Source organism: Magnolia sinica, chromosome 4 (assembly GCF_029962835.1).
Source record: "Magnolia sinica isolate HGM2019 chromosome 4, MsV1, whole genome shotgun sequence".
In the NCBI taxonomy this organism is placed as follows: domain Eukaryota; kingdom Viridiplantae; phylum Streptophyta; class Magnoliopsida; order Magnoliales; family Magnoliaceae; genus Magnolia; species Magnolia sinica.
The window spans coordinates 22,885,082-22,898,510 of NC_080576.1; the positions used below are offsets into that span (position 1 = coordinate 22,885,082).

Here is a 13,429-nt window from a genome sequence, read left to right on the forward strand (position 1 = left end):
ACAGAAACAGGGTTCCGGTCATCCCGGAACCCTGAAATTCTAAAACTTTTCTAAAAAATCTCCCAAATCTCCGGAGTTTTGGCAGACCGCTAGCTCTTGATCGAGTGGCCCCATGGTTCCAATCACGCAGGTACCGAAATCCCCTCTTATGAAAGATTTTCCCTCTTTTTTTTTTTCCGATAAATCTGCAGATACAACATGATAGTATTGCTAATATCGGCAATTTCGCAAAAAAATCGTGCAATATTATGCAATATATCGCACGATAAAAATAATTTTGGTTTTTTTTTAAAAAAATTTCCGAGGGTATCGGATGGGTTTCGTCTCGATGGGCAGCGATAACGATAATATCGGCCGATAGTATCGATATTAAGAACACTGCTCCTAGCTAATGATAGGTGGTGAGTTTTCTGTCTAGATAGCTTCCTTTCCAATCGCTCGATGATCCTGTCCCAAATGTGTTTAATCGATTTGCCTATACACAATGGAAGACCAAAATTCATAGATGGGAATGATCCAGCTGCTCAACCAAATGTGGTTGCATACAATGAAAGCTCTTCTTTAGACATATCGATTCCAAGCATCTCACTTTTCCTTACATTTACCTTCAATCCTGATGCTGCCTGAAAGCAACCCAAAATTTTCTTTAGGTTATCCACCTTTGATATCTCCGCATCACAAAATACAATTTTGTCATCCACGAATTGCAAGTGTTTTATCCAACTTCCTTCATGTACTCATTTAAAACCATGAATGAGTCCCACTTCTTGTCCTTTTGCCAACATTCTCCTTAGAGCTTCTGCAACTAGCACAAACAAGAACAAGGAGAGGGGATCCCCTTGCCTTATCCCTCTAGATGCTTTAAAGTAACCTTTTGGGGACCCGTTCACCAAAATCTAGAAAGATGTAGAAGAGTAACATCCATGCATCCAAGTTATCCATTTGTTTCCACACCCTATACTTCTCAACATATATTCCAAAAACCCCCCAATCGATGTGGTCATAGGCCTTCTCAATATCTAGTTTGCACACCACACCTTTGTTCCTTTCTTTGTGTCTTGAATCTATGCATTTGTGGGCTAAAAGAACACTATTTAGAATCTATCTGTTCACAACAAAGGCTCATTGATTCTCCGAAATAACTGAGGCTAACACCAATCTAAATATAGATGCTAATATCTTAGCCAAGATTTTATATGGGCTTCCAATAAGGCCAATCAGTATAAAGTCTTTCAACGATTCAGCCCCATCCTTTTTCGGTACTAGAGCTATGAAGGTAGCCCCCATCCCTTTTGCTAATTGCCCTGATGTCCAAAATTCCTCCACTAACTCAACACATCCTTCTTTACCATGTTTCAAAAAGTTTGATAGAAAGCTAAAGGGAATTCGTCAAGCCCCGGGGCTTTGTCTTTATGTAAGGAATCGTGATGCAGGACAATTAACCACTTGCTCTAAAAGCTTGAACTGATAGAGCATGACGAATCAATCCCCTTATCTCATACCCATAGCCCCACATCTCATGGGTTAGGACCTCGGTCGGACCCCCCTCGTGGGCCCCACTTCACATGGGTTTTGCCTCACATGGGTGGGCCCCGCCTCACACAGGTTGCCCACCCCGAGTGTGTCCCCGCATCCCACATGCTACCCCACTCGAGCCCAGTGTGAAAATGCCCCTGCATTAATCACCCCCGGTGAGGAGTTTTGAACACGGGACCTCCTGCTCTGATACCACTTTGATGCAGGATAATTAACCACTTACTCTAAAAGCTCGAACTGATAGAGCATGGCGAATCAATCTCTTTATCTCATAGCCCAGGCCCCACATCTCATGGGTTAGGACTCGGCTGAACCCCCTCGTGGGCCCCACTTCACATGGGTTCCGCCTCATGTGAGCCACTTGCCTCACACGGGTGGGGCCCGCCTCACATGGGCCGCCCACCCCGAGTGTGTCCTTGCATCCCACAAGCTACCCCACTCGAGCTTGGTGTGAAAATGCCCCTGCATTAAGTCGACAACCCTTTTGATTTCCTCTTACGTTACCAGCTTTTTGAGAGACTCCCTTTCCAGAATCAACAAGCTTTCGAATGAGAGATGATCTCACATAGGTCTTCGCCCCTCTTCTTTTGATAGTAGGCTTGAATAAAACTACACAATAGCGGAACATACTTGGTTCTTCTCTTCCACCCTCTGTCCTTCAACCTGTAAACTGCTTATCCGATTGTTTCACACTCTTGCACTAGCCATGATATGAAAGAAACTTGTATTCTTGTTGCCTTCCTTTAACCACAATGCCCTTGATCTCTTACACCATTTGATTTCTTCTTCTTTCAAGTGCTTTGAATATTCCAAAGATAACAGCGGGCATCTTTGGTACTCTTCCTCAGTTAAGCCACCCCCTTCTTCCTTAATGTCTAGTTCATGAATTTCACTGGTTAGTTCTTCCACAGCCTTATTTCTATTGTTTAGGAATTCCGTTTTCCACTCATTTAGTTTGGCTTTTAGTAACTTGAGTTTTTGCAATAATTGGTATACAGCTGGGCCTTCTATTTCAAAGCTCTGCCACCAGTTTTTAACAAGATCAAAGAAACCATCTAAGAAATCAGTTTTTTAGCCTTCTGTTTTGTCACTTACTGCTGTAGATGGACCACACCCAAGAAACCAGCTTGATAGGAAAATGCTAACCTTTCAATTGGCAGCCTACAAATAAATGGTCAAGAAAAGAATTACAGCAACCTTCTAGTTCAACTTAAAAATTCCCAATGGTTAAAATAGAGTGGCTAGGATCTTCCAACTGAGATCTTTTATGGGTAGGTCAAAATAGACCAATGGTCTGGATTACCAAATGATTGGCCTCAATTGTTCGAATAAAACACCTGAGTATACTGTAATAAGCCTTGGATTGAGGACACTATAATTCTTCTTTAAGTGCATCATACACATTCTACTTATATTTTCAGTTTTAAACCCTCTTTTTTTTTTCTTTTCTTTTTTTTTTCCCCTTCTCTTTTACAAGTAAAATGCACATGTTTTGGCAACACTCGATCAACAAAACTTCATGTTGTCATTTTCAGACTTTCTTAAATGTAGCTTACCGTATCTATTGAATGGCCCAATTTTTGGGCAAGGGTATCTACATTGTGGGGCCCATTTGATGGATGACTTTGATCTCAAATATGTGTTCCACATGGCACATGGGTTGGCATGTTGATGGATTTCCTTGTACAAATGCATGGCCTTGGAAAATCTCCAAGAAAAGAATACTAATTTGCGTTTCAGGAGTTGCGCTAAGCTCCGATTATAGTACACCCAGTTTGAAGATGGTGCTGGCTAATCCTCCTCTCATATGGCACTCATGCATGGCTATCTAGGCCAGCCAAATTGTGAGGCACATTGCAGATCAAGCAAGCAGAACAGGGATCATGTAGCTGACTGCAAGTAATTGGGATAAAGCTTAGATGATGATGATTGTGGATTGAACATATCTGTAAAATTACACTGATCAACAATCTAACCATCCAGTTGATGGCTATCAGATGGATGGTTAAAACATAAAATAGTGAGTTGCCTGAATTCCAATGGCCAAACAGATGGTTAGTCTCATCTTCTCAGTGTAACTCTCGAGTTATGCTCCATCCACAATTGGCTAGTGATTAGCACAGTCTGGATTGTCATACAAGATACAACCATGTCATTTCTATGGTTAAGGAGTCACCATCATTCTTGACATATTGGTGAACTATCATAGGATTTTGTGGCTAGAGGAGATTTGCTACAATACTGGTGCTATTTCAGTTGGACATGATTGTTATTAGGATACGCTATGAATATTTCAGTTGAACCATGGTCGTGTCTCAATTATATAAACTTTTTATATGCTGGGTGTCATTGTAGATGGGGGATACTCGTGAAAGCTCTCAGATCAGAATATTTCAACCCTTTGGTCATTTAACTCCTTTCCTTTGAATATGGAGTCTCCTTAGCGACTTTATTGTGGGCAATTTATCTGAAGTTTAGGATATTCTGATCTTTATGATCTCTGCTGCAGCCACCTTAAGATGTGTATCCTGTCAGATCAACAGTTGGGGAACAACACCCCAAATCCAATGGAAATAGTCCCTGTGTATCATAATAACAAGAAGCCAAAAGGAGTGGATCAGCCATGTGGCGACAGTTATATTAAAAGTGGAAGAGCTTAGCTCACATGCATATAAGGGAGCACAACTACACACTATCTCACGTGCCCAATTGCCACAAGTGTGAGATACAATCTGTCCATAAAGTGGGTTCCACCATATCTATGCCCTTACCCAAATATCTGGCCAGGCTGCTCATCAAATGGACCATGCCTACGTGAAATCCGTTGATGGTTTGGAAAACTTGCCAATGTTCCACATTCATTGGACACCTGCACCACTCCTGTAGATAAGAACGTCCTGATTTTTTGCCATACTTATGATGAAGCACCCTATGCATGGTCAGATACCTCAATAGATTTATTTTATTTTATTTTATTTTTGAGATGACACCAACCTCAATAGTTTAATTCAAATAATAATAATAATAAAACTTGGTCTAGTACATGGAATAAAGTACCTGTGCATCTTGTAAGGAGGTTTGCTATCTTTGTTTATAAGATAAGCCATTGGATCCAAGTGGTGAACGGAGTGAGATCCAAGCCGTCCATTAGTTGGGTCTCAACATATAAAAGCCCTTGCCCGGCAATCAGTATGGTCCATTCATCAAATGGTCCACGTTGTTATGAACGAAAGAACTGTTTAGAAAAGCTTGCATAGGTTCTTGATCCATCCATTGGACCGGTCCAATTTCTGGGCAAGGACAACACAGCAGAACCCATCTGATGAATGGCTTGGATTGACATGCAGATGGGCTCCCTTGTAGAAATATCTGGGCTTTGCTAACCTTAGATTAGAGGGAATATTTGTAGGGTCCCTTAGGGGTGGTTTTGTCAACTAAAGTAGCAGGTGTAAAATCCTGATCAGGTCAGGTTTTTTGTTTTTTATTTTTAAAAACCTTTTTAGGTAGTATAGATACTAGTCAAAGCTTAAAGGATTGCCTGCATGAACATACAGGTTGCTATTAGTGGAGTGACTTGGCTACTACAACGGTTTCCACAGATTGCAGATCGTTTCTGATGAAAGCCTCCATACTAGCCATTACATAAACTGTATTTATATATATTGAAAAGGTAATACCAAAATCATTATTGTATATGCAATGGTATCCTTCATACTGGCCATTTCATACATTGTAATTATATTTATTGGAAAGGTAATCACAAAATCGTTGTTGTATATGCAATATTACCATTTAGAAAAAACCGTATATGCAATGTTCTATCTAATAAGACTTGTGATTTTTGTACCTGCACCATTCAATTTTACTTACCATATTCAGCTTCATTTAATGAGTTTGATGCAGGACATGAAATTAAATATGTAATGCAAGAGATCAAGCTTGAGATTATACCAATTTTAAATAATCACAAAATTCCACATCCTACATACTATCAAACATTCAAAGAGGGGAATCTATGGGGCCCAAGCCTACACAACTTTAGGGCAGGATCAAATAAAATTACAAGCCAAACAAGCCCAACGGAGTGTAAGAACCATCCATTCTTGCAAAGGATTATTCCCCATTCAAGAGATTCACTAAATTTCAATTTGAAGAAAAAATCCAGAGTTTGCAAATTGGGGATAATTAGGATTTGGGACTTTTTAGGGTTATGGATTTGGGATTAAGGAGTTTTCAAAGTCAAAAGAGAAGGAAATAGAAGGAAAGAGACCACTTGGGAAGGTTGTGCACGCTAGACAGCCATGGGGCCTGGACGCACGTGCGTGATGGATCGTCTGCACGTGCGTGAGACCCACAAAATCGAAAAATGCCTCCTAGGTTGGGATCGGCCAGAGATGGATAGGTTTCATTCCAAGTTTCGTGTCGATCTGATGCACGGTTTGTGTGTAGTACTTCACCGAAGTTTCGGCCCTTCAAATGGGTCAGAATTTGAAATCTGCTTGTGCACTGCTGTAGGAGAAAACTTAGATGCAAAAAGAGGTGAATCTGATGATGGGAGGGGTGTTGAGGGTGATGGAATTTGTGTGTAAGAAGATGGAGATGGTTTGGATTGGATGTAGCTTCGCACCACAGTAGTTAGCCCTTCGAGGAAGGGAGGGCTTCACACCCAATTCAATTCTTCAACCTAAAGAAAGAGAGAAGAAGAAAATGTAGGAATTTTTATTCATAAAGATCATGCCAATACCTACGTGGGGCTGCTTTATTTATAAGAAAACCCTAAATCCCAAAAAACAATTTTACCCTTGCGCCATGCGCGCGCATTAATACCAAAACTTAAAGCAAATAAATACTAAGCAATCAAAACAGTTCATGAAGTTTCTAATAACAAAAGTAATTAAAACTAAAAATCCTAGATCATCTAAATTAGTGGGCCACGATCATGAGATCTGATGGTAGAATCTATGTGATGATCAGGTCCACTCCAAAGCCTCATAGCGCAGCCCCTAACTGTGAGGCCCTCTAAAGATGTCGTCGTCGTCGATCCAGATCGAAAGTGGGACCCGCCTCCTCCTTGAATATGTGCGTAGGGTGGGGAGCGTGTGCATGATGTCCCCATCAGAGTTAGCATTAAAAAACAAGATAGTCATCTTCTAGAAGACTCTTATATAAGAAGGAGGTACAGAAACCAACAATGCTTCATTCTTATTGAAGACAACAAACATGTTAAAATTTATTATTGACCAAAGTGGAGTTCTAAACCATTTAGGCCTGTTTGGTTGCCACTTAAAAATGAGCTCATCTCATTTTAGTTGACAGTTAGATTTTGCCATTCTGGTCTTGGGTTATTGTTATATGTTGACGTTTTCTTGTGATATTTTCAGAAAAAAAAATATTGCAGAAAATAACATATTAAAAAAATACTTTTTTTAATTAAGAATTTTTAAGTATATGCATTAAAACTGTGATAATCTTGTGACGATTTTTTAAGTGCCGAGATTGTAAAAATCTTGTGGTATTTTTGCAATAAGTCGTCTAAGCAATTTTCCGCAAGATTTTCAAAATCTCTGTGATATTTGCCATAATTGTAGGGGTTAGAAATAATCTTGGTAATCCACAATTATATAAAATGTGATCTCTGATAGATAGTTAATATCAACTACAATGTGATGAAACCATTTTTTTTAAGTGCCAACACCAAACAGGGCCTTAACAAATCTATTCTAGTTAGGGAGGATGGATGCACAATATATCCTGTTGAGTTAGATTTGGTAGATTGATATGGAATGCTTCTATGAGACTAGATCTTTCTTTTAAGAGGATCTGTTTCGGAACTTTACTTGTTCAAGATTCCATTTTGAACTTGTCCTAGAATTCCGAGGCTTTGCAGCACTTGCTTTTACACCATTTCAGGAAGCCAAGGAGTCTGATCTGGCGAATTTAGCTAGAGAGAAATGGGGCGGCGTTTTTATTGGTACACGGTGATTAGAAAAGGTTTCTGATTACATTTAACACGACCTTTTGATTCTCTTGAATGGTATGGTCCCCACTGGTTGGATGCACAAAGCTGGAGATTTTTTTTTTGAAAGATAACAAAAGTTTCTATTAAAAGGGGCGCTGAGGTAGCGCCACAAACAGAAACACAAGCAAATCCAACAAAGGCCAAAGGAAGAAAAAATAATAATAATTAATTACAGCTTTTCTAACCATCCCTTAACCGCGGCACAGATTTACAAGTAGCCAATCAGAATTAGAAACCCACTCAACACTTCTACACTCGTTGTGGAAGCATCTACCATTCCTTTCTCCCCATTTTGACCATAGACTAGTGAGAAGACAGCCTCCAAACAATTTTAATTTTAATTTTTTCCAAAGGGCCACTGCATGCCAAGCCATTAAAAGATCTCCAACATGCCAAGCCGTGAGAAGACGAAGCTGGAGATTGACACAAGCAAGCTGAAATCTGGAATCTGTTTGATCTGGGGAGACTTTTGGGGTTTTCTAATGTTTTCTTTGGGTTTCGTTGGTATTACTTGTGGGTCTGCTGCATGCCTAAGCTGTAGTTAGGCTTGGATTCAAAACAGAGCCACCTATGTCCGGAAACCCTAGATTCTGTTTAGATGTTAGCTTGATTTTTCAGTGACTAGGACTGAGTTCAGAGTTCCTTGATAACAGATTCACAGGAGATTAAAAACTACGTGGAGTCAACTCCACCCAGTTGATCTCGTTAGAGTATGAATCTAAAAGTCTATCAAACGTGTATGTGATAGGGGCAGTTGAACTAGAGGGCCACCAAGTGTGGATAGGGGAAAATCACAATGATTGGACAGCCGTGACCATCAAGGTCTGAGTTTTTCCTGTTGGACGTGGACAACTTCTTCCTTTTGAGTGAACTGCGCCTCTTTCAGGCACATTATCTATATTATCTGGCCCAAAAATCAGGTAGGCCAGAGGGCACAAAAGAAATGAAAGGGTTAAATGATTTTCTTTTCCTAGCTGCCCATTTGATTTGTACACTGTGGCCCACCTTATGAGTTAACCAGCCTGACATTAGGCCCAGGTGATCTAGAAAGTGCAGTTCCACTCATTGGGTGGGTCTCATCTGTGAGATGAGAATCCAATCTAGGCATCTTTTTCCCAACTGTTTCATTTTCCAATACGTTGGCGCACCTAACGAGTGGATCTCCTTGATTTTTGGGCCAGAGAAAGTTTGTAGGGGCTGTCAGATGGAAGGTTCAAATTTTGCACACAAATACTACGAGGCCGTGTCCTACAAAATACTTCTTTGATCTCTCCCCGAACAACTCACCTGCGCACTTCTCTGGCCTGATGGGTCCTAACCCTCTCACACTGCATGGGCATTGCATGTGACTGTTGGATCGCCACCTCACATGCAAGTTATTCACATGAACATTTACATGCAGCACACTCGCCAACCTGAACAGTGTGGGACATTTGAGCAAAGGTATTGCTCCCACCTAAAGAAGACTGTGCCCAGAAGTTGTGCTGATCCACTCATCAAGTGGGTCACCCCTACACAAAAAGATGATCTGTTTAATTAAAATTGCCAATGGTCTATGTCGAACTGGCCTGATTTTTCTGTGACCATTGTTGTAACGAGGCCACCTTGTACAAAGCTCAAATTATCTACAACATTTGCCACATTGTTCATCACTGAGCCGATCGTATTCATGGTCTGTGAATAACCAAAGTTTGGAAGCTTCACATGGACAGCAAGGGTTTTTACTTGTGGGCTGCACATGCACTGCATTTGGATATTCATTTGGAGTCATTGTCTAATGGATGGGACAGAGGTCTTCTAAACCTTTGGTATAGGTTCAAAAGCTATTGTATGCAATTTATTTCTAACTACTTTTGTAGATTGCCATGTCAAAAAACATATTCTGGCAATGGTCTAAAGAGGAAAAGCACAGATCGGAGCAGGAGTTGGATTCGATCCTTGTGGAAATTCAGAAGATCGATTCTCAAGCTGAAAGTAGTCCTATGTCAATCCAGACTCTGGCGAACAGAATCCAGTTAGTTTAACCTCTCTCAGCAAAAATTTATCAGAAGGAAATTTCTTGGAAATAGAAAGCCCGCGCGAAGTGGATCAAGGAAGGTGATAAGAATACAAGCTACTTCCACAACGTCGCTACGTTTCAAGCTACAGTCAACTGTATCAGCTGTATTACTTCAGATGGTGTCTGGACTGATGATAGAGACACGATCAGTAGAACTGCGGTATCCTTCTTTCAAGGACTCCTCCAAAAAGAGAGCTGAGCCAGACCACGGTTGGACAACCTTCCATTCAAACGCATCTGTGAAGAAGATGGTAGATTTCTGGAGTTCGTTTCTCCCTGGAAGAAGTCCAAAAAGCCGTGATGGACCTGGGTGGTGATAAGGCTCCCGGCCCAGACGGGTTTTCCATTTTCTTCTTTCAGACGTTCTGGGACCTCCTCCATGAGGAAGTGATGTCTTTCTTCAACGAATTCTATGAAAGAGGAAGATTGTCAAAAAACATTGGTGCCACCTTTATTGCGCTGATTCCGAAACGCCCGGGAGCCTCTGAGTTGAAGGATTATAGACCTATCAGTCTCATTGGCAGTTTGTACAAAGTTCTGGCTAAGGTGCTCGCCAACAGATTGCAGAAAGTGATTGGTTCGTTTATAAACCCAAATCAGTGTGCGTTCATCCCAGGAAGACAAATTACCGACGTTGCTCTTATCGCCAACGAATGCCTTGACTCCAGCCATCGGTCGAAGAAGAAGTTCATCCTCTGCAACTTGGACATGGAGAAGGCATACGATCACGTGGATTGGGATTTCCTCCTCTACCTGATGAAGCGTATGGGTTTCGGTGATCTCTGGAGAAGATGAATTGAGGAATGCATCAGTTTGGCCTACTTCTCCGTCATTTTAAACGGATCCCTGAAAGAATTTTTTAAAAGTTGTCACGGTCTTAGACAAGGAGATCCCCTTTCCCCCTTCCTCTGCCTCATCATCGGTGAAGCCTTATCTGCTATGCTCCTAAAAGCTCAAACGGAAGACATCTTCAGGGGAGTTCAAATGAAAGGTGTGAAAGATTCGTTATCCCACATCCAATTTGCGGACGACATCCTCATCTTCTCTGAAGCAAGTCCTAAATCCATTGCCAATCTGCATACAGTGATTAGATGTTTTGAAGTTGTTGCAAGGCTGAAGGTGAATATGTCTAAATCCAAATTATTTGGGGCTAATTTGGATGCCCAGGAGACCGCAGAGTTGGCTGATCTTATCGGATGCGTTTCGGGGTCCTTCCCAACTGTTTTTGTTGGCCTTCCCTTGTGTGTTGGTCAGCCCAAAAAGCAGCAATGGGATAAAGTCTTTCAGAGTTTCCATCACCATTTAGCTGGGTGGAAGGGTCGTTACCTCTCCATCGGTGGGAGACTCACACTTATTAAAGCTGCTTTGTCCAATCTTCCCACCTATTTCATGTCTCTTTATCGTTGCCCAGCTGCAGTCCTCAAGTCCATCGAAACGCTCAAACACAACTTCCTCTGGAGTGGCAAGGAAGACAGGAAGAAATTCAGTCTGATGGAATGGATAAGAGTTTGTAAACATTTCAAAGATGGTGGTGCCGGCATCAAAGATCTTAGACTGATGAATCGGGCCCTTTTAGGTAAATGGATCTGGAGACTTGGCTATGAAAAGGATAGTCTATGGAATATTATTATTAAAGGTAAATATGGGAGATCGAATGGAGGCTGGTGGACGGATGATTCTTCCCTCTATGGGGCCTCTGCTATATGGAGAGGAATCAGTCGGATGAAAGAAGAGGTCACCCGTATGATCGGTTTTGAAGTGGGCAAGGGAGACTATTCGATTCTGGCAAAACACTTGGATAGGAGATATGCCGCTCAAGGACAAATTTCCTTCCATCTTCCGGGTGGCGAGCAAGAAGAACAACTCCATAGTTGATAACTACTCCCTTGTAGCAGACAAGGTTGTTTGGAATGTTCCCTTCAGGAGGAACCTTGAGGATTGGGAAGTTGATCAGCTCGTGGAATTGATGCAGTTCATCCAAGACGTCTCTCTTAAGCAGGCCCGCAACGACAACATCATTTGGAAAGTTGATAAGTCGTCTGTCTTCACGATGAGGTCCGTTTTCAAGATTTTGTCGGCCAACAATGGTACTGTCCCCCCTCAACATCCCCATTTCATTTGGAAATACGTTGTTCCTCCAAAGCTTCAGGTTTTTAGTTGGCTGGTTGGGAACAATAGAATTCTTACTCTGGATAACCTTAGGAAAAAAGGAATGATCCTCTCGAATGTCTGTTTATGTTGTATGTCCTTTGAAGAATTGGTAAACCACTTGTTAATCCATTGTTCTTTCGCCTATTCAGTATGGTCTGCCATTCTTTCTTGCTTCAAGATTAGTTGGTGCTTTCCTAAGGATGTGGACATGCTCCTTAAAGCCTGGCATGGGGTCAGATTAGGCAAATCCAAATCTAGGATCTGGCGGATGGTAATTTTGGCGGTTTGGTGGGATCTTTGGATTGAAAGAAACAAGAGGTGTTTTCAAAATGAAGCGAAGCCCTCCCACTTAGTTTCCTCCTATGTTAAATGTTTCATTGCTGAATGGGTGTACCATAGGGATGGGCTCAATGTAGATCTTTCTTTTCTTTTGTCTTAAGGGTTTGCCTCCTCAGCAGCTCCCTTCTTTTGTCTTTTTTTTTTTTTCTATCTTTTAATACAAGTTATCTTTCAAAAAAAAAAAAAACATATTCTGAATGATTTGAAGCAGAGACATTTCTCAATAACGCCCTCTTGTACTAAGAGTGATCAAATTCTTCTTGTTATTGAAGGATTTTTTTTTCCAAAGTCTGAAAATGACTTAGAAACCTTAACCCTTATCTTTCAAACCGTTTTAAATTTTAGTTATCTTGCCAAGGAGAAAATATAGAATGGGCATTCATTGATCCGAATCAATACATAAGCTTCCATTTTTAGTAAAATTCAGCATGCATGTGCTATGATGTGCTTCTGCATGGGTATTTGGTGAAGTGGTGGTTTATCCTGTGGCGGATATTAGAGATCAAGGGGAACTGTAGGGTAAAAGATGGTACATGAGGATAGCTAGATTTGATATCACCCCTCAATTTGAATTAGCAAAAGCAATGTCTCCTTGCATAATATGAATTCTGAACATTCATGATCTGCACATGAATGAATCAAATTTTTTATTTTTTATTATCCCTCGGTCTATAATGACTTGCTTTATTTGCCAAATAAGGAAAACTTATTCAAAAAAATCAAACCAAACAATTGAAATTTGTTGACAAAGACCCATGACTAAGCTCCATTTTGGGCCACGATTGTCTCAAGACCACAGCAATCAAACCATATATAGTCAGGGGAAAACAATATTATTGCGAGGCATCACTGGCCAGTGAATAATGGATTTCCTCTCACTGGTTGGTGGGAATCCCATTCCACTAGAAAGTGATGTTTAGGGATCCCTCATTGATTGGCATCTGATTTCCACTGGACATTACTTCCTACTTGGAGAAATTTCTTCTTATTTTTCTTTCTTACTTGAGTTCAAGGTTGAATTTAATACGTTCATTTATTTTAATATTAGATGGTTGATAGTAGAAACTGAAGTGATGAGTCAATGGTCTAGATTGTTAGATGTCATGGCTTAGTACAAGTACTTACACAATGTAATGGGCAACAGTTTTATTTATTTATTTATTATCTATTATTTATTTTTTTGAGAGGGAGGAAGGTGGATGGAATCCTTCTCTTGTTTATTGATTTTGGGTCTTATTGTCACTTGAGTCACTCGAGGATCGCTTAATTTCATATGATTTTTTTTTCCAGCGATTGAATTGAGCACCATGTTGGAATTCTCTCCA

At 40.7% G+C, this 13,429-nt stretch overlaps 1 protein-coding gene across 4 annotated transcripts in view; it reads left to right on the plus strand.

The window, feature by feature from the left end:
* The window catches only part of LOC131242777 (uncharacterized), a 29,568-nt gene extending 24,186 nt beyond the window's left edge, over window positions 1-5,382 (plus strand). For 3 of the 4 annotated variants that reach the window (XM_058241649.1, XM_058241650.1, XM_058241646.1), the window contains one exon: window positions 5,091-5,382. In XM_058241649.1, the coding sequence (XP_058097632.1) occupies window positions 5,091-5,153 (63 nt within the window). In that variant the 3' untranslated portion in view covers window positions 5,154-5,382. Of the gene's footprint in view, window positions 1-4,945; window positions 5,012-5,090 lie in introns of those variants that run through there. The other variant, XM_058241647.1, reaches the window with a different exon arrangement.
* Window positions 5,383-13,429: the final 8,047 nt, after the last annotated feature.